The sequence below is a fragment of the Sceloporus occidentalis genome, unplaced genomic scaffold (assembly GCF_023333645.1).
Source record: "Sceloporus occidentalis isolate IW3139 unplaced genomic scaffold, rSceOcc1.0.p SCAF_1, whole genome shotgun sequence".
NCBI classification, from domain to species: domain Eukaryota; kingdom Metazoa; phylum Chordata; class Lepidosauria; order Squamata; family Phrynosomatidae; genus Sceloporus; species Sceloporus occidentalis.
The window spans coordinates 281,634,138-281,656,096 of record NW_028316981.1 but is presented as its reverse complement, the minus strand read 5'-3'; the positions used below and the strand labels follow the sequence as shown (position 1 = coordinate 281,656,096).

The following is a 21,959-nucleotide window of genomic DNA, read 5'->3' as shown; positions in this document are numbered from 1 at the left end:
TTAAGTTTTTATTTTTAGAGCCCAGATTCAATATTATTCAGATTCAATAATTATTCACTATTATTCAGGCTCAATATTCAGTATTATCCAGATTCAATAATGACACCTTTAATCTACCATTCAAATGAAGTCTTCACTTTTAGAGTCTAGGTTCAATATATATATATATATCAAAATAATGTATATATTGTATTTTTAAAAGTGATTCTTCATGGTCTCTGTGACTCACACAAGTGTTGTTATTTGAGCCTGTGCAGTACATCATTCAGAATTTTCTAGAGATGTTGTATAGCATAAGCTTTTTGGCGATAACCCCACCCACCATCCAGGTGCCTTAGCACTGTGCTTCCTGCCTATTCCCTCAGTTCTTTTTTGTCTTCTATGTCAGCAGCTGTTCTGAGCTGTTCTTTTTATTATGTTCTGATTCAGACTGTTTCTCCAACTTTGCTTCTTGGATGGTGATTTGGACTGAATGCTTGTTCATTTTCTGGTTGATGTTAAGTTTGGTTTCCCAATTCTCCCTTTGGCTTACAACTCAGAGGATTCTGTCTCTCGGCTTGACCTCAGACTGTCTGACTAATGTTTTCAGCCTTGCTATTCAGTTTTCTGGTCGCCTGCTATGGTTTTAACCGGTTCCTTTAAGAAATGCATCTCTTGTGGGCAAAAATACTTGAGTGGGATGGCCATTCTCACTGCCTTATGTGACTTGGTGAGGGCCACAATGTGGGCTCTTGTAGTCACTACAAGGCAATTCATAGCTCTAAACTTTTACCAGTGTTAATTTTGCAACATGTTGAATAGTTTGTTAATGGTATTGGAAACTGTATTTTGACTGTTTTTCTCCCAAACCTTTGGCAGGTAGGTACTTGCTACCAAATGCTGTTACACAACAGTCGTGGCAAAGTGGAGAAACTTCCAATCTTGTCCGAATGCGCAGCCAAACTCTTGGGCAATCAGCTCCTTCTTTAACAGCTAGTTTGGTGAGTTATCTTTTCAACTGTTTGTTTATTCAACCCACTTCTTTGTTTATTCAACCCAACTCCCTCCCATGTTAATATAATATTATACCTAGGAGTTCATTTGCACAAGAGTCAAATAATCCAAAATTGTTTTCAAAAGACACAGTATTTCAGGGCCTTTCACATAACTGGTGTCCATTACTGTATATAATAGTACTAAACATGTTCAATATATCTGAATTATGTTTGCTAGGGGAGCTGTAATTTTGAATTGCTTTTCTTGTTTCCTATAAAATCTCAGCTGGAAACACATGTTACTGAACCCCCTCCCCCGGCAAACATTTAGGTTTAAAACAAAGAGGCAGTCATATTTGTACTATAAAACACTTCTTTCAAGTACCTGACTTTTTATGGGCTATCTGTTATTCTACTGTTTCATTGTAAGCAGGTCACTTACTAATGGAATATGGTTCTCTGGTGCATGGTAGTCCTTTTCCCCCTTTGGGTGATAGAACTATATGTTGCAAAAGCTCATAAATCTGAGCATGTTTTTTTTTTAAAAGGACTGTTAGAAACGTTTCAGGAATGCTAGTTAAAGCTTTAGCCAGATTCTGACAACAAATGAACTACATAAATCTAACCAGTCATTACCTTCACAGAGGTTTCATAGGATAAGTCAGATCAGATCCTTTGAATGCTTGTTTCCAAAATTAAGTCAGATTTACCGTCTACTCTGAACAGCAAGGAAACTGTTAGACCTCTTATTCGTGTTCATTTCTCATACCTACTGATACCCTTCTCTATCCTTATGGATTTTTCACCAGTATCTAGCAGTGTGGATGACTTCAAGATGTGTGTGTAGAAATACTTCCTGACTGATTGTAAGGTGATATTGTGATATTGTGATAATGCATTCAGATATTTTATTTGAAATTTGAAATTGCACAGTTGTACAAATTTAGCTCAATAGGGTGATGAGAAGGAAAACAACATATTAAGAAACAGGTATGTTTGCTGATATGTGCAACTGTGGAAGTGGCAGATTTTTTTTTTAACCAGGAACCTAGATTCCAGTGAGTAAGGGAACTTAAGTACCCTCAACAAAGATCCATGCATTCAAGAATAAAATACACTTGCAATAATGAACACAGCAAATTTAATAAAGTTATCCACAGAGCTTGAAGTGGATCTCATTTTGTATTCCTAGTGTTTTGACATACCTCCAGAAGACCAGTTCTTATCTTATTCATTTTCTGTCATACATATACAGAATGGAAGATCTGGAAAGGCACTATAACATACAATACATGACTTAGAATCATAGAATCATAGAGTTGGAAGAGACCACAAGGGCCATCCAGTCCAACCCCCTGTCATACAGGAACTCTCAGTCAAAGGACCCCTTAAGATCTGAATTCAGTCATTTGGTTCTTTCCATAATCACAGCACTGATATGGTTTCACCAGATGCATGTGGTCCTTGAGAACAACTTGAAATGAAAGGAATGCTTACTGGTAGTCAATGTGGCTTTATGTCTCATTTTATTCTTAATTTTATAATAGTCTCTATTTAAAGTATTTGTCTTTATATTTAAAGGATTTACTGTTGATAGCAGGTTTGGAAATATTAAATTAAATAATGAAAAAATAATTCATTTTCCCAATCTTTGTAGATCCACTGTTGCTCCACCAGTACCAGCACCCCTGGTATATCTTTGTTTTCAGGCTAATGTGGTTGACCGAAATCACATTCAGTCCTCATGCACAGCAGTGTACTGCTGAGAACCAAGCCCTTAATTTTGATCATCCTTTTGTATGCTCTAAGGCAGTGGTCCCCAAACGGTGCCCTTTGGGAAATTTTGGATTTCAGCTCCCAGAATCCCAAACTATTGGTCAACATAGCTGAGGCTTCTGGGGACTGAAGTCCAAAATCTCTCAATGGGCACAGTTTTTCCTCTTGCCAATGGCACAGTCAGTGCATCCTAAAGCACTTACTTAGGTAGGTAATAGTTATAGTTACCCAGATCTTTTAATGTACATATTTTATATATTTTCATATTGCAAGCAGGCTTGTGTTCTTGAGATGTGGCATTAATTAATTAATGGCTTCTGACCATCCTGGTGGTCCTTGGAGTTATGCCATATGTACATGAGGTGATACGTTTTAATATTTTGTAAGCTGTCTTGAATGACTTATATGAAACAGAAAGGTGCTGTATATATTTTACGTATAACTAAATGGATAAGTACCTTTTTAAGGGTAAGAATCATATGTTAGTCTTGCAGCTCAGGTGATTAAAGGTAATTTTAATTTTGATCAGCAAAAGCTCACTCAGTTTTCAGTATCCATCTTATTGGTGACCAGTACAGTAGCTAACTGAATTGTGGCACAGTTGGGAAAGGATTTTTGCTCTTTGTCCTACCTGTAAATATCCAGAATCCCTGTAACCTCGAGGGTGCATTTAAATCATATATCCTGAATGTACATAAAAATATCATCTTCTATATCATTATCATTAGGGGTAATGCTGGAGAGTGATGTTTTTATTGGCCTCATTTTGGAAACTGTTTCTAGTATGCACCTACCAGTAGTCCACTAGGTGGCACAAGAGCCAAATGTGTAGTGAGTACCATTTATCATACAACTGATATGTGATTTGTCTTTTTGGTTTAATTTTAGGGTTTTTTTAAAAAATAGCCAAACTACATTTCTAATTAAGTCCAGTACAATGATTGCACAGGTTGAAAAGCTCTTGAATATATAGGGATGAGATTCCTCATGTTGGTGTTCTAGAAGTACAGTACTGTATATTTTAGTTTAGCTGACTTTTTAAAAATATCTGTGCACACATATTTAATGCCTAAATACCAAAGGAACCAGATATTGGAAGCAAAGCCAGGTCAGCTCTGGTTAGCATTTGGATGGGAGACCAGCACTGAATACATGGTAATGTAGTCTATGTTTCAGAAGACAAAACTGGCAAAAGCACCTCTGAGTATTCCTTCCCTTAAGAAAACCCTATGAAATTAATGAGATTGCCATAAATTGATAGACCTGAATACACACACACATTTTTAGAATGAGAGGCAGTGTGGTATAGTGATTTGAGGAGACCAGAGTTCGAATTCCTGCACATTCATGGAAATCCACTGGGTCAAGTCACACACTTTCAGCCTCAGAAGAAGGCAAAGGCAAACCCCTTCTGAAAAGATCTTGCTATGATAGGTTGTCATAAGTTGGAAATGACTTGAAGGTACACACCACCACCACCACCAATAACAATTCATAGTCTGTTGACTTTCTCTCGCCAATCTTATGCACACATGCAGTCCAGCCAGTAATTAATGTAAAGCATGTCAAGGGAAAATATGCACATGCCAGAAATGTGTCACTGTGACTTTCCTGCAGAAAAAGGAATGATTAAGAAAATTACAGAAGATGTATGCAGGTAGGTGCTAACAACCAATAATCCTACAGGAGCTGTAAATACAGTGCTAGGAACTAGCCTGTATGAAAGCAGCATTTGCAGTGTTAGAGTTGGGAAAGCAAGGCTGAAATCTAGTATAGCATATTCTGCCAAACTAACTTATTTTGTTATGTTGTGCTGTGTTCATATGTGTAGAGACATACCAGACGTGTGATCAGATAGTCTTCTGCTTATAAAAAAAGAGGATAGTTCAGCCATTTTAGATAAACTATTAATAAAACTTTCTTCCTTAGGTCAGGAAAAATGATTTTGTATTTTCTAATAAAACAGTTCTGAAATTCGTTGTGGTGCAAAGCAGAACATCATTCTATTTGACTGATGAGGTTACATATATAGAGACAGTTCAGTATATCTCTCACAGGGATGTCATTGTTAAGTTTCCCAAGCACACAATTTAAAGTGTATTGTTTTATTTTTTCATATATAAGGTTGTAATAAAATAATAAAAATTGGTAACAAATAATTAGACCAATATGAAATTCATTTTTTAGTTGGCAGAACAATATTAAAATGTTGACTTAAATTACAACCCCTTTTGTTTTTAGACCTAAACTATATGGAACTGGCAAAATCACTTCTGAGTATTCCTTGCTTAGGAAAACCTTATGAAATTTATGGGGTCATCATAAGTTGATATTTTAAAGCATTACAAGTGGAAACAAATTTTAAACTGTAGGATAGGTCAAGTAGAACATGCGCCAGTCTGCTCTGAAACTGATGTTGAATATAAAATGTGTTTAAAATTTTGAAATTTTACAATTTGTAGTCAGTGTAGAGGTAGTTGGGGAGAAACTGTTGACAAAGTTACTATGACAAATGGATGACCTAAATGAAATTGCTTGTCTCAACTAGAGTAAACTCAACTAGAGCAAACAATGGCGCTTTACAGACCACCCAAAAGGGCGGTCTGCCGGCGCTGGTGTTTGCTGTGTCAGGGAACCACAGAGGACAAACCACGCGATTCCCTGATGCAGCATAAAGAACCCGCAAAAAGCGGGTTCTTTTTGCGGCGCAGAAATGACGCCGCAAGGCGCCAATGGCGCACTTGCGGCATCATTTCCGCAGTGCAATGTGCGGGTGCTAAGCATCTGCTATGTCAAAATGGCGGTGCCCATGTAGAATGGGCGCCGCCATTTTGTATGTGCTCGGCACGTACTAGGGTTAGGGGCATCCGGAAAGGACGCCCCTTTCTAACCCTAGTACGTGCCGAGCACATACTTTTTGGCGGTCTGGAACCTGCCAATTATATACAAAATTGTTGACTTAATCAATCTTCTATTGATTCAGCGTGTGTACTGTAGTTAGGATTAGCAATTGGCTTTACACTTCTGTCTTTTTGTGCTCTTTGATATTGAGACCAGCATGGTTTTCTAAATTTTTCAAAATGCAGTTTTCTTTAAAAGCAGCTATATATCATATTTCTAGTAATGGGTACTGGACTGATATAGTTCAAGTGAAAATGAGATTCTGCCCCTCTTTTCAGTTAGCCAGTGCACCTGCATTTTAGCCTACAGATGCATTGGGTGCAAATGCTATAGCCCTGAAGGATTTAGTAATAGTAATTCTTCCAGCATTTCTGATTCTTGATAAGCTGTGAGTGGCAGATTGAATAAAAGCCTGGAATCTGAATAGCTGGAGGGCACTAAACTGACAATAAACCTGACAGAAGTGTAGTTGGAACAGGAAAAGCACTAACATAGATATTGTCCAAGAAAATAATACTATGTTTTGAAGCATCCATGGCAAGAATAAATGCCCTGTTTTAGTCCATTATAGTGTATTATTAATATTAGTTGGTGAAAAACCTAAAATAAAATCTTTCCAAGGAAACATGATTAGGAATATTACAGTTACAGTATGTTACTGTTTTAATGGTTTTAATGATTTTTTTTGTTTCATTTTTCATTTGTTGTGCACTGCCTTGGTGGCTTTTGGCAAAAGTAACACTATAGAAAAATACATAATGAAATAACATAGCGATGTAATCTTTGAATTATTGGAAATGAAATGTTTGACATTCAGTGATTTTTTTCAGACTACTAATATTAGAGATTGTATTAGAAGTTTGTGTATGCTTGTACATGCTATAATTCCTTAACTTCACAGCTTCAAACCTCTGTTCATATATGCATCTTTTCTAATGTTGTGATCCAGTTTTGAGATTGGTAATCACATAATCAAAACAGAAAATTATCAGTCTTCACAGGAAATGTAGCTGATGAATTGCACTTTGACAGTTTCAGATGAGTTTAACTATGCTAGGACAAACTCTGGGGGAGACTTGTTATGACAGTCATAAGGGTGAAACAAATTGGGATTCACCACTCTAGTTTCTTCAGACTGAGGGATTGATGGTTCTTTGCCATTTGTCAGCTAATCTGCATCTATTTGAAGGTCTGTCTCTTCACTTTTCGGTTGCCTGTTCTCCCAACTTGTGATTGATAGTATAGTGCAAACAGACAGATTTAATATTAATATTCCACTTGAGCATTCTTAAGTATGAAAATTTCAGGATATTTATATGGGAGAATGAGCTGGTAGTTTATAATTTTAAGCTATTTTATTAAAATGTACATATATACATAGATGCATGCAATTTTTCACTTAACACATGCATAAATTTTACAAATAAAAAAAGCTTGGGAAGAAAAAGAGGAGGAGGGTTCAAGGCCTCCATGTCTTGTGCCCCCTTTGAGCAATTCTTCCCCCAAGGATCCTGTTTCACAATTTGCAAACCACTGGTGTAGGCATTTTATGATGTTGTTACTTCAGCAATTTGAAACTGTGTCCTGAGATTTGAGATACTTGCTATGTGCATTTTTTAATGGACAAACCCAGCTAGGACAAAAATTCTTCCAATATATCTATCACGTGTCATTGGAGTACTTTTTCATCCCAAGCAAAGAAACAAAGAAAAATCTCCCTTGCCATTTTGTGTTTGAAATATTATTTTCAGAATGTTTGCATGTGAAGTAACCCTACCTCCTTCTCAGAGATAGGAAGGCAGCTAACACATGCTCACTTTATCCTATCTGTGAAGGACAAAGTGGAGATATTGATGTCATGTGAGCAGGAAAAAAAGTGCTTGCTGCAAATATTATTTATTTGATAGATATCCAGCTTTTCTCCTCAAGGGGACTTGAAACTGCTTACAATATAAATTAAAATGGAACATCTAAAACAATTTGAATACAAAAGTTTTAAAAAAGCATTAGTCCATACACTATTTTTAAAATATTAAATTAAAACACATATACTAAACACAGCAGACCTAATTTGCATATCACTATACTCTGGTCAGTTAAAGTTGAAGGTCTGTTTGAATATGAAAACAATTGCCTGCTGATGCAAAGACAACAGAGTGGGGCAGTTAGAACCTGCCTTTAGAAGGAGTTCTAAAGCCTAGGAGCAGCCATTGAGAAGGCTCTCTCCCTTGTCTAACCAGCCAAGATGAGGTGGTGATGGTAGGATGGCGACAAACCCTTCCCCAAAGATGATAAGATCATATGGGGAGATACAGTCTGGACCTAAGCCATATAGAGCTTTATAGGTCAAAACCTGCCCTTTAAATTGTGCCTGGAAACAGATTGATAGCCAGTGAAACTGTATGAGCAAAGGGGGTATATCCACAGAGCATCCACCATAGAAAATCACAATGTAATTTAGGAATGTACAAGACGAAAGGATGACTCAGTCAAACAAATAGTGTTAGAAGACTTTGGCACGTTACAGACCGCCCCTTTGAGGCGGCCTGTATGTGCTGCTTTCCCCGGTGTATCAGGGCCTCAGCTGCCACAACGGCAGCTGCTGAGGCCCCGATCCGCTGCTTTCCAGGCTGCAGGGAAGCGGCAAAAGGCCCCTTCCCCGCAGCCTGGAAAGGGGTGTCTTTGGGGCTTCAAGCCCTAAGGACACCCCGTGGCAGCGGTGAGGAGGAGAAAGGGGCCGCTTGGCCCCTCTCTCCCTTGCGTCGCTAGGCGCAGCCGTCTGAGGGCTGCGCCCAGCGATGCAAAGCAGGAAGGAGCTCCGAAACGGAGCTCCTTCCGGGATTACGCAAAGGGCGCCATAAGCGCTGTGGCGCAGCCCCAATATGTCACAACCCCACCGCCTCGTTTGGAGGCGGCGCGGTTGTGACGTATTGATGGCGGCGGCCGTGTGGAACGGCCGCTGCCATTTTGTGCGCGCAGAGCACGTACTAGGGTTAGGGGGTGCGGAAGCACCGCCCTTTCCTAACCCTAGTACGTGCTGCGTGCGCACTATATGGCCCATTTGTACCGGGCCTTTGAACAGTTCAGGAAAAGCATTCTTTATCACCAAATTTTTGAAACAGAAGTATAGCTTCTTAAAGGCCTGCTGGAATGAAAAGGGTTTTACTTGCTTGCAAAAGACAGTACAGTCGATGCCAGTTTAGCCTCTCTGGGAAGGGGGTCCCAGAGGCCGGGAGCAGTCACTGAGAAAACCCTCTCCCTTGTTGCCATCAGGTGTACTTATAAAGGGTTGTGAGACAGAGAGCAGGGCCTCCCGAGAAGATCTCAAAATACGGGAAGGTTCATACAGGAGACTATGGTCCTTTAAATAACCTGGACCTGAACTCCATAGGACTTTATAGATATTTGCCAACACTGGATGATATGTGGAAACGGACAGGCAGCCAGTGGAGCTGTTGCAACAGAGTAGTTGTGTGATCTGGGTATCCAGCTCCAGTTAACAATCTTGCTGCAGCTCTTTGAACCAGTTGAAATTTCCAAATGCTCTTCAAAGAAAGCCCCCATGTAGAATGCATTACAGTAATCTAAATGGGATGTAACTAAGGCACATGCCATAGTGGCCAGATCTAATGTCTCTTATGCTAGTGCATAAGCCTTAACTGTATGAATGCACTCCTGACTGTGTCCAATATCTAGGCTTAATCCCCTGAAATATATTGCAATTTCCCAAGGGATCAGAAATAACATCGAAGTAATTAAAACCAAGTTGTTTTTTTTAATAATTCAATTTAAATTAGAGTTAATATGGATAGCATAATTATTATGGTTTGTGGGAATCTTTAGTCTAAATATTTGCCATGATGTTAAGGAACCAAAATTATCAACATTGTATCAGAACATAAGAAATGCTGAAAAAGAATTAAAGGTTGCATTGACACCCAATATTTGGTTTTGTCAGATGCAGTGGTAGATAAGGACGATAAATAAGCCATAAATACTTACATTTTGTAGTAGGATTCAAAAATAGTTTTAGTTTACATGGCCTTTGTGATACATTTGAAAACCAGGCATCTACTTTTATCATCTGACAACTGAATGGGGTATTTCTGGAAAATACATTCTTCTTTTTGCAAAATTAACAAAAATGATTAGGTTTTATATTTGAGAGTATTTTTGCTATACCTCTTTGTTTTCTTATATACAAAATCTAGTTTCTTATGCCTTGTCAAAAAGTATAAGTAGGTAACAGATAGTAATTTTATTTTACTGGTTCTTGTATAAAAGTACTGCCCAGAAAAACACTTCAACAGCCTTTTATTTTGTCTCCATATATTTTTTGCCTCTAGTCAGAAACACACGCGCGCACACACACACGCACACACACACACACACACGTGTACCTGCATACACACTCCTCCTCAAAGTGATGTTTTCTGACAGGAAATCAATACTATTTCCTATTAGATTTGATGGTGTGATTGTCATAATCCTTATCATAGAGTTTGCTAATGGCTAACTACTGACTTGAGTTTTTATCTTTTTGTTTGGCCTTTGGTAAGAAATGTACCTTTCACCTCTGCTGCAACATGTCCTTGTTCTTTGCCTATTCCTCTGTGAATCTTATGGGGAAAAAAATAAAACCAAGAACCAAGTGGGTGAGGTAGAAATGTTTTGGCAGTTGCATGGAAGGTGTATTTTTGGCAGGCCCAGTTTTCTTAATTATATAAATCCTCCTTCTTACATTAGGAAATCCCTATAAGGATGATCCACAATGTGTGCAGCACTGGCAATTACTATTAGAGTGTCTCTCCTTCTGAACTGTAGTCACCTTCTTGACTTCTATGTGACAAGACACAATATAGAGATCATCTTTGTTCCTATAAAGTGCCAACACATGTAGCAAATAAAGCTTTCTTGTTTGCACGTATTGCATTGTGAATTCATATCCACTTGATTTGTTCAGTGCAGTGAGAGGTTTAACTCAGGCACCCTCACCCCAGAACCCAAACTTCAGTAGCTCATTGTGATGCTTTTAATAATCATTTTGCTGATAAAATCTCTTGCATAAGAGCTAACTCAAATGCCATAATTGGGGTGGAAGTCAACAATGAGATGTCCAGCGACTCTGAGTGGGATTAAACTGGTTCACTTTCAGTTGGGGAGTACTGTCGCTGAGGGAAGTAAGGAACACAGCTTGTTTTCTTGATCCCCATCCCCCTTGGCTGATCATCCAGGGAGGAGATGCAATTAGATTTAAAATACAAATGATCATTAATTCATCTCTCAGGGAGGGCATCTTTCCATCCGGTTTAAAAGAAGCAGTAGGGATAGCTGCTCCTCCCAAAGGAGCTGTTATATGGCACATCACAAGGTGCCATTCTGTTCCCAGTGCTATTCAACATCTACATGAAATGGCTGAGAGAGATCATCTGAAGGCATGGGGTGGGATGCTTTTAGTACCCAAATATACTTCTCCATGCTTTCAAAAACAGCTTTAGCTAAGGATAGTGTGTCTCTGAATGAATGCTTGGAAGAAGTAATAGGCTGGATAAAGAAAAATCAAATGAAATTGAATCCAGCCAAGACAAATGTGCTTACTATCAAGAGTCCTAATCTGGAGTTGGAGGTGTATGAACACTGGTTCACACTCCCCTTCCTGTGCCCCTTCCTAGACTAAAGGACCTAAAGATGTTGGTGCACACACTGGTAACCTCAAGGGTAGATTTTTGCAATGTACTATACCTTAGGCTACCTTTGTACCAAGTCCAGAAACTCCAGCTGGTTCAGAATATGACAGCCAGACCTGATGTTGGGTACATCCAGGAGGAATCAAATTACACCAATCTTAAAATCACTCCATTGGCTGCCAGTTAGTTTCTGAGCAAAGTATAGTATTGGTAAATACTTTTAAAGCCCTACATAGTTTGGGTCCAGATTACCTACAGGATTACTGGCTTCTGTAAAATCAACCCTGTGCACCGAGGTTCTCTGGAAAATGTTTGCTGTAACCAATCAGGAATAGACCGGCAATGGTTTCCCAGAGGACCTTTTCATCTGCTGCCCCAGTCTGTGGAATGACCTGCCAGAAGACTACAACATCTGAAAATTTTGAGTGCATTTAAAACAGCATTAGAACTGCATTTAAAACTGGCAGGTCTGCTCAGACAATTTAAATCATGACTCTTTATTCCTATAACGTGGCAGGACATGAAGCAAAGAAAGCTGCCTCCTCTGCATAATAATACGTTTTTTAATACGTTTTATTTATAGACCGCTATTCCGCAATGATCATAGCGGTGTACAGTAAAAATTGAAATACAATACAAAAAATTGCAAGGCCTCTCTCCCCCTCAAGATGGTGGTCGGGGGAGGGCTCTTAGTCTTTCCAGGCCAGGCCTCGTCTCTCCCCCTCAAGATGGTGGTCGGGGGAGGGCTCTTAGTCTTTCCAGGCCAGGCCTCGTCTCTCCCCCTCAAGATGGTGGTCGGGGGAGGGCTCTTAGTCTTGCCAGGCCAGGCCTCGTCTCTCCCCCTCAAGATGGTGGTCGGGGGAGGGCTCTTAGTCTTGCCAGGCCAGGCCTCGTCTCTCCCCCTCAAGATGGTGGTCGGGGGAGGGCTCTTAGTCTTGCCAGGCCAGGCCTCGTCTCTCCCCCTCAAGATGGTGGTCGGGGGAGGGCTCTTAGTCTTGCCAGGCCAGGCCTCGTCTCTCCCCCTCAAGATGGTGGTCGGGGGAGGGCTCTTAGTCTTTCCAGGCCAGGCCTCGTCTCTCCCCCTCAAGATGGTGGTCGGGGGAGGGCTCTTAGTCTTTCCAGGCCAGGCCTCGTCTCTCCCCCTCAAGATGGTGGTCGGGGGAGGGCTCTTAGTCTTTCCAGGCCAGGCCTCGTCTCTCCCCCTCAAGATGGTGGTCGGGGGAGGGCTCTTAGTCTTTCCAGGCCAGGCCTCGTCTCTCCCCCTCAAGATGGTGGTCGGGGGAGGGCTCTTAGTCTTTCCAGGCCAGGCCTCGTCTCTCCCCCTCAAGATGGTGGTCGGGGGAGGGCTCTTAGTCTTTCCAGGCCAGGCCTCGTCTCTCCCCCTCAAGATGGTGGTCGGGGGAGGGCTCTTAGTCTTTCCAGGCCAGGCCTCGTCTCTCCCCCTCAAGATGGTGGTCGGGGGAGGGCTCTTAGTCTTTCCAGGCCAGGCCTCGTCTCTCCTCCTCAAGATGGTGGTCGGGGGAGGGCTCTTAGTCTTTCCAGGCCAGGCCTCGTCTCTCCCCCTCAAGATGGTGGTCGGGGGAGGGCTCTTAGTCTTGCCAGGCCAGGCCTCGTCTCTCCCCCTCAAGATGGTGGTCGGGGGAGGGCTCTTAGTCTTTCCAGGCCAGGCCTCGTCTCTCCCCCTCAAGATGGTGGTCGGGGGAGGGCTCTTAGTCTTTCCAGGCCAGGCCTCGTCTCTCCCCCTCAAGATGGTGGTCGGGGGAGGGCTCTTAGTCTTGCCAGGCCAGGCCTCGTCTCTCCCCCTCAAGATGGTGGTCGGGGGAGGGCTCTTAGTCTTTCCAGGCCAGGCCTCGTCTCTCCCCCTCAAGATGGTGGTCAGGGGAGGGCTCTTAGTCTTTCCAGGCCAGGCCTCGTTTCTCCCCCTCAAGATGGTGGTTGGGGGAGGGCTCTTAGTCTTTATTTATTGCATCTGTGAATTCATGTCCTGCTGAATTATTTAGAATGGTGAGGGGTCTGACTCAGCCACCACCACCCTCGAATCCAGTTCTTGAGCCTCAGTTGTTTATTGTGATGCCTTTAATGATTATTTCTCAGATAAAATATCTTGGATAAGAGCTGACTTAGTTGCCATTGTTATAGCAGAAGTTGACAATGAGGTGTCAAACAACTGTGTGAGAAAGATTACACTGGATCAGTTTCAGGTATTAAGTCCTGCAGATGTGGACAAGCTGACCTCCACCTGAGCATTGAGAGATAGAGTGTATTCCTGCTGGTGCTTTTCAACTATTGACCTTCTGGAATGTCCAAGGCATTTGGGAATTGGAGGGACTGTTACCGGTCTTCTCTTTTGGACAGGTTCAGGATGGTGGTACTTTGGGATAGGTCCTTCTAAAAAAGGAACTATTATATGGCATATCAGAAGGTGCCATTCTATTTGCAATTCTGTTGAACACTTATAAGTGGTTCCCAAACCTTTTCCAGCTATGGCCCATTTCCTCTTGGGTGATGACCCTATCCCCTTCCCCGCGTGTATTTCTTGATATTCTACCGATTTCAGTCACTGCTTTCTTTGTACTTGGTCACCCTGGGAGCAGCAACCAAGCAGCTGACTGATCAGCAACTCTGAAGCCTCTCACCTGTGCTGCTTCTCCAGCAAAGGACAGTGTGGGCAAGTGGCCTCTCGGCTGCTGCTCAGCCAGTTGCTTGGTTGCTGCTCCCAAGGTGACAGGTGCAAAAGATAAGCTTCTCCCTGGCGAGGAAAGACTCTCAATCCTTCTTTGTTGAGGCAGAGAGGGGCACATCTGTTGTGTGTTTGTAGGGGGCTTACAGAGGCTACATGCCCCAAACTGCAGACTGGGGTGGACAGGGAAAGGGAGAGATTTTAACTACAGGAGCCACTCCAAGTTGAAGTACCCTTTCCAATAACTGATCCCAGATACTCCTCCCTCTCCCTGACCAGAGACATGTCTTCCCCAGCTTCAACTGTTTCCCCACACATTCATACACAAACATCGCTTCTTCTGTTACATCTTATTTCACTCTGTCTGATGAAATAGCCATTAGGGCTGAAGGGTGGGGTATAAATACCATAAATAAATAATAAATAATAAACAGGAGCAGCATAGCAGCTCCAGCCTGCCAGCCAAGTCTCAAAAGAGCTCAAAAGGCTTAAGCAGGGTCCCAAATTTGAAAGCTCCTTTTTACTACCACTTGTCCTGCACTGTCATTTGCTCTAACTCCTTGCTCTAGTCAGTCATTCTATCCCCAAATGGTGCTACTCTGAGCCATAGAAGTGATGTTCTGCACCCAAGCCTCTCAAGAGTTTCCCAACTGCCCCTGCTAAGAGAGTGAGTTCATGTGGGCAAGTGAAGAGCAGGAGACACCATAACACAGAATGATCAGTGAGGCTGCATTGCTATTTTAAGATACCCTGAAAAGAAGTTTCATGCAACTCTCATGCCCAACGTGGTCCTAAAGGCTGCTAGATCCCCGTGTCTTTCTTACACACCAGTACTTTGACTGACTGCTTCCCTGCCCCCCCCCCCTTTTCCCTTCCTACCCCCTGCTGCCTCCTTTCCCCCTCACTGACTTCCTGGATCTTTCCATCACCACTCACTTTGGGAATCACTGATTTACATGAAACAGCTGAGAGAGATGATTAAGAGGGAAGGGTATCATCAGTATGCTGATGGTACCCAAATATATTTATCAAAGCCTTCAAAAACAACCTCAGCTAAGGATAGTGTGTCTCCTCTGAATGAAGGCCTGGAGGAGGTAATGGGCTGAATCCAGATGAGACGGAGGAGCTTACCATTAAGTGTCCTAACCTAGGTTTGGAAATGTGTTGTTTCATTCTGGTTGGGTTTATGCTCCCCCTCAAAGTGTGTTGAAGCCTAGGACTGCTTTTGAATCTTTCACTCCAAATGGCAGCTCAGATAGATGAGACGGCCAGGAATGCCTGTTATCAGCTTCAGCTGTTACTGGCTGTCAATTAGTTTTTGGGAAAGTTACAAAATGTTGGTTGTTAAAGCCCTCCATGGTTTGGGTTCAGGTTACCTGTGGGATCGCCTGCCCCATATAATCCACTCCATATACTCAGGTCCTCTGGGGTACATTTACTTCAGTCAGCTAGGACTTGTTTGGCAACTGTGACCCAGAGGACTTCTTTTTCAGCTGCCCCTAGACTGGAATGACTTGCCAGAAGAGATTTGACCGATGAATACATGTCTGAATTTAGAACAGCTTTAAAGACCAGTTTCTTCTGACAGGCCTATCCAGATGTTTTTCAAATTATGAATTTCAAATTATGAATTTTAAATTATACATTTTAAATTACAAATTTTAAATTATGAATTTATTGTTTTAATATATACTAGCCTTGTTTTTTTTTAAATTGAAGTTATGTGTTTTAACTTTTGTATATGTTTTTAACTGGTGTTCCTTATTTAACAGATGTTATGTGTTTTATATTAATCTGTTATTGTTTTCCACCTTGATCCATGGGGAGAGGTTGATAAGAAATAAATATTATTATTGTTATTATTGGATTGACTATGTAAAATGTATATAGATGATATGGCTACTTTCGCTCCTAATTTCATTTTCATTTTCAGAAAATGACAGAAAGTTGCTCTACCATTGCAGCTAAGGATCCCACAAGGATCCATCATGTACCCTATGTTCTTTAACATCTATTTGAAGTGCCTGCATGAGATCTACAGAGGTTTTCTTGGTTGTGCTGATGCTAATACAGGTGTACTTGAATTTTAAAAAGCCTCTAACACTAAAAGCTCCTGTTTACAAAGTCTTTTAAAATTTGCAGAGCCCTCTCTTCCCTCCTCCTCCCTATCCAGCTGGAAGTCTTTTTAGAAGTATTAGAACTAGGAGGATGGCGAAAGAAGGCTGGAGAAACACAGACTTCTGGTGGGAGGTTATAGTGGCATGTCTGCAGTAACAATGTAAAAAAGCTTGAGCTGGGAAATAATTGGATTCTAGCATAGCCAGTCCTACTGTAGCTGTTTGCCCATGCCTATAACAGGCAAGGTGTAGACAGCAACTACCTTCAGAATCCCTTACTGAGCATGTATGAAGAGCAAAACAGGGAGAAAGAGGACAGCAGCATCTGACTCACTAACTACAGAGATGGTCTAGAACATGTTAAAGAAGCATAAATGCATAAGTTTGGCAATCAAAATGGAACTCATAAGGAAAGTGGAAGCTGATGAAAGAAAAAATGTTCTGTGACTCTTTACAAATGGGTTGCCCACAAATGGTCTGCTCATTGCCTCTTTTGGAGAATTCTAAAATGATGTGAAGAGTTTTGGTGGCAGCCCTGCTATCTCTTTGATATAAAGGGCTTCTGTCAAAACCTGCCAGCTCCTTTTTGTCTGCCACTGCAGCTGCCTCCTCAGGAACTGTGTTCACATCCTCAAATTGGTAGATATCTTATGCGGATCTATCCCCTGGCATGGGTTTCAAGCCACGGTATCTCTTGGGGATTTCTTGGTACCACAGGCTTTTTTTTTAAAGAAGTGTCATGAATATGGCATTAAGATTTGGCATTTGAGATACCTTCAGTGTTTTAGTGAGTACCTTATCATTGCCCCATGTGCTCACTGTGCGGTGTTCATACTGAAAGCCTGATGCAACAGGAGCCTTTGCTGGAGGGGTGGCATGGGTTTCAGGCTTCTTGGTTGCTGTTTAGACCAGGTGCAAAGCAAATGAAATAGATTACGGTATTTTGAATTTCCAGTAGAACAGTAGATCTAATATTAAGAATTATGTATTGGAGGGGCACTAGAGTCATCACCCAAGACGGGAGAAGGCAGTAGCTGGAAAAAGTTTGCAGGCAGTAGCTGGAAAAATCTGTTCTCTTGTTGGTGCTTGTGAAAAAAAGTTTGGGGACCACTGTACTAGAGTGTAGAGCAAATTTTTTTGCTGCCTACGCCCGCTCCATTTGCCCTTAATACTGATTGGTTGGTGTAACAAATCCAAAAACTCTTGGAACTCTTAGCAACAACAAATGTGCACCACTCCTTTTCTGTTGCTTAATTTGAGTATCCTCCATCATTGGCTTCAGTATGTCTTTTGGCCCCACAGGGGAGCATGAGACTTGTCTTCACTCTAGTTTCCCAGTCTCTTCTCTTGTTTGTGGATGTGAGGTTCTCTTGACACTTTTGATTCAACAGCCTAACCAGGACTAGATGCAACGCTCATTGTATGTGCCCAAGGATTAATACTTCTGGGTTACTGTGAAACTGCAACTGCACATCATCAGGGCCTCTTAGATATATGAACATTCTGTCCATGGTAGGTACTGTAGCCCAAATAGCAACTGGAAACATTGCCATAATTATTTTATTTTTACAAAGTAGAATGAAATGAGGTCCACATCTCTCTTAACCTTTGATAACTTAGGAATGTCAAACCAGATTTAGTCAACTTGCGGGTTACGGGGTTGAGACGGCCATGGTCGCCTTGGTCGATGATCTCCGTCTGGGCATCGACAGGGGAAGCGTGTCCCTGTTGGTGCTCTTGGACATCTCAGCGGCTTTCGATACCATAGACCATGGTATCCTTCTGGAGTGCCTAGCAGAGGTGGGAATTGGGGGCACTGCGCTCCAGTGGTTCCGATCCTACCTCTCTGGGAGGTTCCAGATGGTGCAGCTGGGAGACGTGTGCTCCGATAAGAGGGCCCTTACATCTGGGGTCCCTCAAGGAGCCATTCTGTCTCCCATGCTTTTCAACATTTACATGAAACCGCTGGGAGAGATCATCCGGAGACATGGGGCGCGGGGTTATCAGTACGCTGATGACACCCAAATAGTTTTCTCTATGTCTCCGACTGATGCAGTGACTGAGGATGGCGTTTCTCCTCTCGTGGCCTGTCTGGAGTCGGTAATGGGCTGGATGAGGGAAAACCGACTCAGCCTGAATCCAGAGAAAACGGAGGTACTTGTGATAGGTTCCCCTGGTCCAGGAATGGCGGTGGTTCCACCTGTCCTGAACGGGATCACGCTTCCTGTGAAGGACTCCGTGCGCAGTCTGGGGATGCTTCTTGATTCGTCGCTTCACCTTACAGCTCAGGTGGATGCGACGGTCAAGAGCACCTGTTATCAGCTTCGGCTTATTCGCCAGCTGCGCCCATACCTGGCCCAGAGGGACCTTGAAACGGTAGTACACGCTCTGGTAACCTCTCGATTGGATTTCTGCAACGCGTTCTACATGGGGCAACCCTTGTACCACACCCGGAAGCTACAGATGGTACAGAATATGGCAGCCAGACTGGTCACTGGCACTCCCAGGGCCAGTCATATTACACCTGTACTTAAAGATCTACATTGGCTGCCCATTCGCTTCCGGGCACAATACAAGGTGTTGGTGATAACCTATAAAGCCGTACATGGCTTGGGCCCAGGATACCTGGAGGACCGCCTCTCCCCATACATTCCGCCCGCACCCTCAGAACATCTGGGCAGCAGCTACTGAGGGTCCCAGGGGCTAGACTAGCCTCTACAGCAAGGAGGTCATATACCATTGTTGCCCCGGCCCTCTGGAATACGCTGCCCATAGAGCTCCGCTCAGCCACCTCCCTGGCTCAGTTCAGGAGGGAGTTAAAAACCTTCCTGTTCCGGCTAGCGTTCCCTGAATCAAGCTCCAGTTAGTCTTTCCCCCCACCCTTCGACAGCGATGGTAGCTGGTTGATGGGGGTTTTAATATTGGTTTTAATATTATTGTTGTTTGATATATGTGTATGTATTTTTATTGTACTGAAATTTGCTGTTCACCGCCCTGATCATTGGAAGGGCGGTATACAAATAAAATTTTTATTTATTTATTTATTTATGTTGGCTATGAAGGCAGCCTGTAGTATCTATGCTAGCAGTTAATTCTGTATGGCTTTTGGCTTTTAAAACTGGTCTTAATCTGTTTTTAATAGAACAATATACTTTAATTAATTTTATTGTTCATTGCTTTGGAAGCCCTAATAGGCAGAAAAATGACTTTAAACTACTTTTAATAATAATAATAATAAAATACATCTGATATCCTTTATCCTTTCTCTAAAGATTAAGAGACTATTAGTTTTATCAAGATATATCAGGTTTCTACTTCTCACTGAATTGTGGACAAATGTTAGTGTTCTGCTACTCATTAATGGAATATCTTATGAAAGGATGCTGTACAGTGCGACGCGGCAACTAAAAAGGCCAATGCAATTTTAGGCTGCATCAATAAAACTATAGTGTCTAGATATAGTGTCTGCTCTGGTCAGGCCCCACCTGGAATATTGTGTCCAGTTCTGGGCACCACAATTTAAAAAGGATGTGGAGAATCTGGAGCATGTCCAAAGGAGAGCGACTGAAATGGTGAAAGGTCTGGAAACCATGCCCAATGAGGAACGACTTAGGGAGCTGGGGATGTTCAGCCTGGAGAAGAGAAGGTTAAGAGGTGATATGATAGTCCTGTTTAAATATTTGAAGGGATATCATATTGAGGAGGGAACAAGCTTGTTTTCTGCTGCTCCAGAGACTAGGACCCGGAAAAATGGATGCAAGCTACAGGAAAAGAGATTCCAGCTTGACATTAGGAAGAACTTCCTGACAGTAAAGGGCTGTCCGACAGTGGAACAAATTCCCTCGGAGTGTAGTGGAATCTCCCTCCTTGGAGGTCTTTAAACAGAGGCTGGATGACTATCTGTCAGGGATGCTTTGATTTGGATTTCCTGCATGGCAGGGGGTTGGACTGGATCGCCCTTGCGGTCTCTTCCAATTCTATTATTCTATGATTCTATGATTTTACTATCTGGTTTCAGCAACTTCTTTCAGTTGCCAGTTTGTTTCTAGGTACAATTCAAAGTGCTGGTTATATGGCTCAGGTCCACCATATCTCCCTTTATGAGCCGGCTCAGGCTCTATGATAATCAGGAGAGTTCCTTTTCACAGTCTCACCACCTCTGCAAGCATGGTTGATAGGGACACAAGAGAGTGCCTTCTCAGTGGCTGCCCCTACACTCTGAAACTCCCTTCCCAGGGAAGCCAGACTGACACCCTCCTTGTTATCCTTGTTAGGCTAAGGCATTTTTATTCAAACAGAAAAGCTTTTAAAATGGGCTGGGGATGTTGTACTGCTTTAATTGTACTGTATTTAAGCACTTTAAATCTTTTTAAACATCATTTTATTCTTCTAATGAGTGATGTGTTTTAATACTATAACAGTTTAACTCTCTATTTTAATGCTCACTTTTTGTATGTTTTTAATTAAATTGTTCTTTTACATTGTAAGCTGCTTTGAATCCCAATTTTGGGGGAAAGCAGGATAATATTAACAATAATAACAATAATAGGAGCCTTTTGGTTGTGCTCACACAGTTAAATTAGCCATTCTTCACAGAGGACTGTGAGCTGTGTGTGCTGCATACCAGCTGTCTATATCTGATCTTACACAGAAAAAGGCAGTGTTGTCACACAGTGAAGGTGTTTTTGGATGTTCATCTTAATGGAGATCTTGTGGTTTTGAATTTTCATTTTAATGGTGTACTTATTCTGTCCCAACCCCTTCCTACATTTAGATGCATCCAGTACACTAGGCATCATCAGTGATGTTTGCCCCTTACATGGACAGAGATGTGAGTTTCATGCAGAGTCTCCAACAGTTTCTTTGTTACAAGGGTACCACGAAAAGACTATCAGTCTCCATCTAACAGTTTGCTCACTGGCTTTCATTGACCATGCAGCGGAATGGTTTCCAGTTGGTAAGGGTGGTGGTGGTCAGGCAAACCTGCATTTTATCACCCTATCTGTTTAACATGTATGTTAAAATTATCATACATTGAGCAGGATTAGATTCAGAGGAAGGAGATGTGAAAATTGGAGCAAGGAACACTAACAATTTAAGATATGCAGGTGACACCATACTACTAGCAGAAAATAACAAATGATTATTGAAAAAAGTCAAAGCAGAAAGTGCAGTGAGGTTTACAAACTAAACATTGAGAAAACAAAAGTCATGACCACAGATGATGTACATAATGTTAACATTGATGATGAAAGACATTTAAATACAGTAGTTCAGGATTTTCCATGATTTGACTCTATTCAGAGTGGAGAATGCAGACAAGAAATCTGACGGAGACTAGAACTTGGAATGGCAGCTATGAAGAACCTAGAGAAGATTGTGAAGTGTAAATATATATCACTGAATACTAAAGTTAGGATTGTTCATGCCATCGTATTTCCAATATCTATGTATGGTTATGAAAGCTGGACAGTGATGAAAACTGATAGGAAGAAAATCAACTCATTTGACATAATAGAGAAGAGTTTTGGGGATATCATGGACTGCTAAAAAGACAAATAAATGGTTCTAGAACAAATCAGGATTGAACTTTCCCTTGAAGCCAAGATGATTAAACTGAGGCCGTTGTACTTTGGCCATATTGTGAGACGACATACTAGAAAAGATGATAATGCTTGGTAAGGTTGAGGGAAGTAGTAAAAGAGGAAGACTAGATGGATAGACTCAATCAGGGAATCCATAGTCCTGAGTCTGCAAGACCTGAGAGGCTTGCTGATGATAAAGTGACTTGAAGGTCTCTCATTCATAGGATTGCCATAAGAAA

General features: G+C 41.8%; 1 protein-coding gene across 4 annotated transcripts in view; it reads left to right on the top strand.

Moving 5' to 3' along the window:
• The window catches only part of MAST4 (microtubule associated serine/threonine kinase family member 4), a 367,302-nt gene that overhangs the window by 80,643 nt on the left and 264,700 nt on the right, over nucleotides 1–21,959 (top strand). For all 4 annotated transcript variants that reach the window (XM_089494950.1, XM_089494942.1, XM_089494935.1 and 1 more), the window contains exon 3: nucleotides 859–980. In XM_089494950.1, the coding sequence (XP_089351076.1) occupies nucleotides 859–980 (122 nt within the window). The remainder of the gene's footprint in view (nucleotides 1–858; nucleotides 981–21,959) is intronic.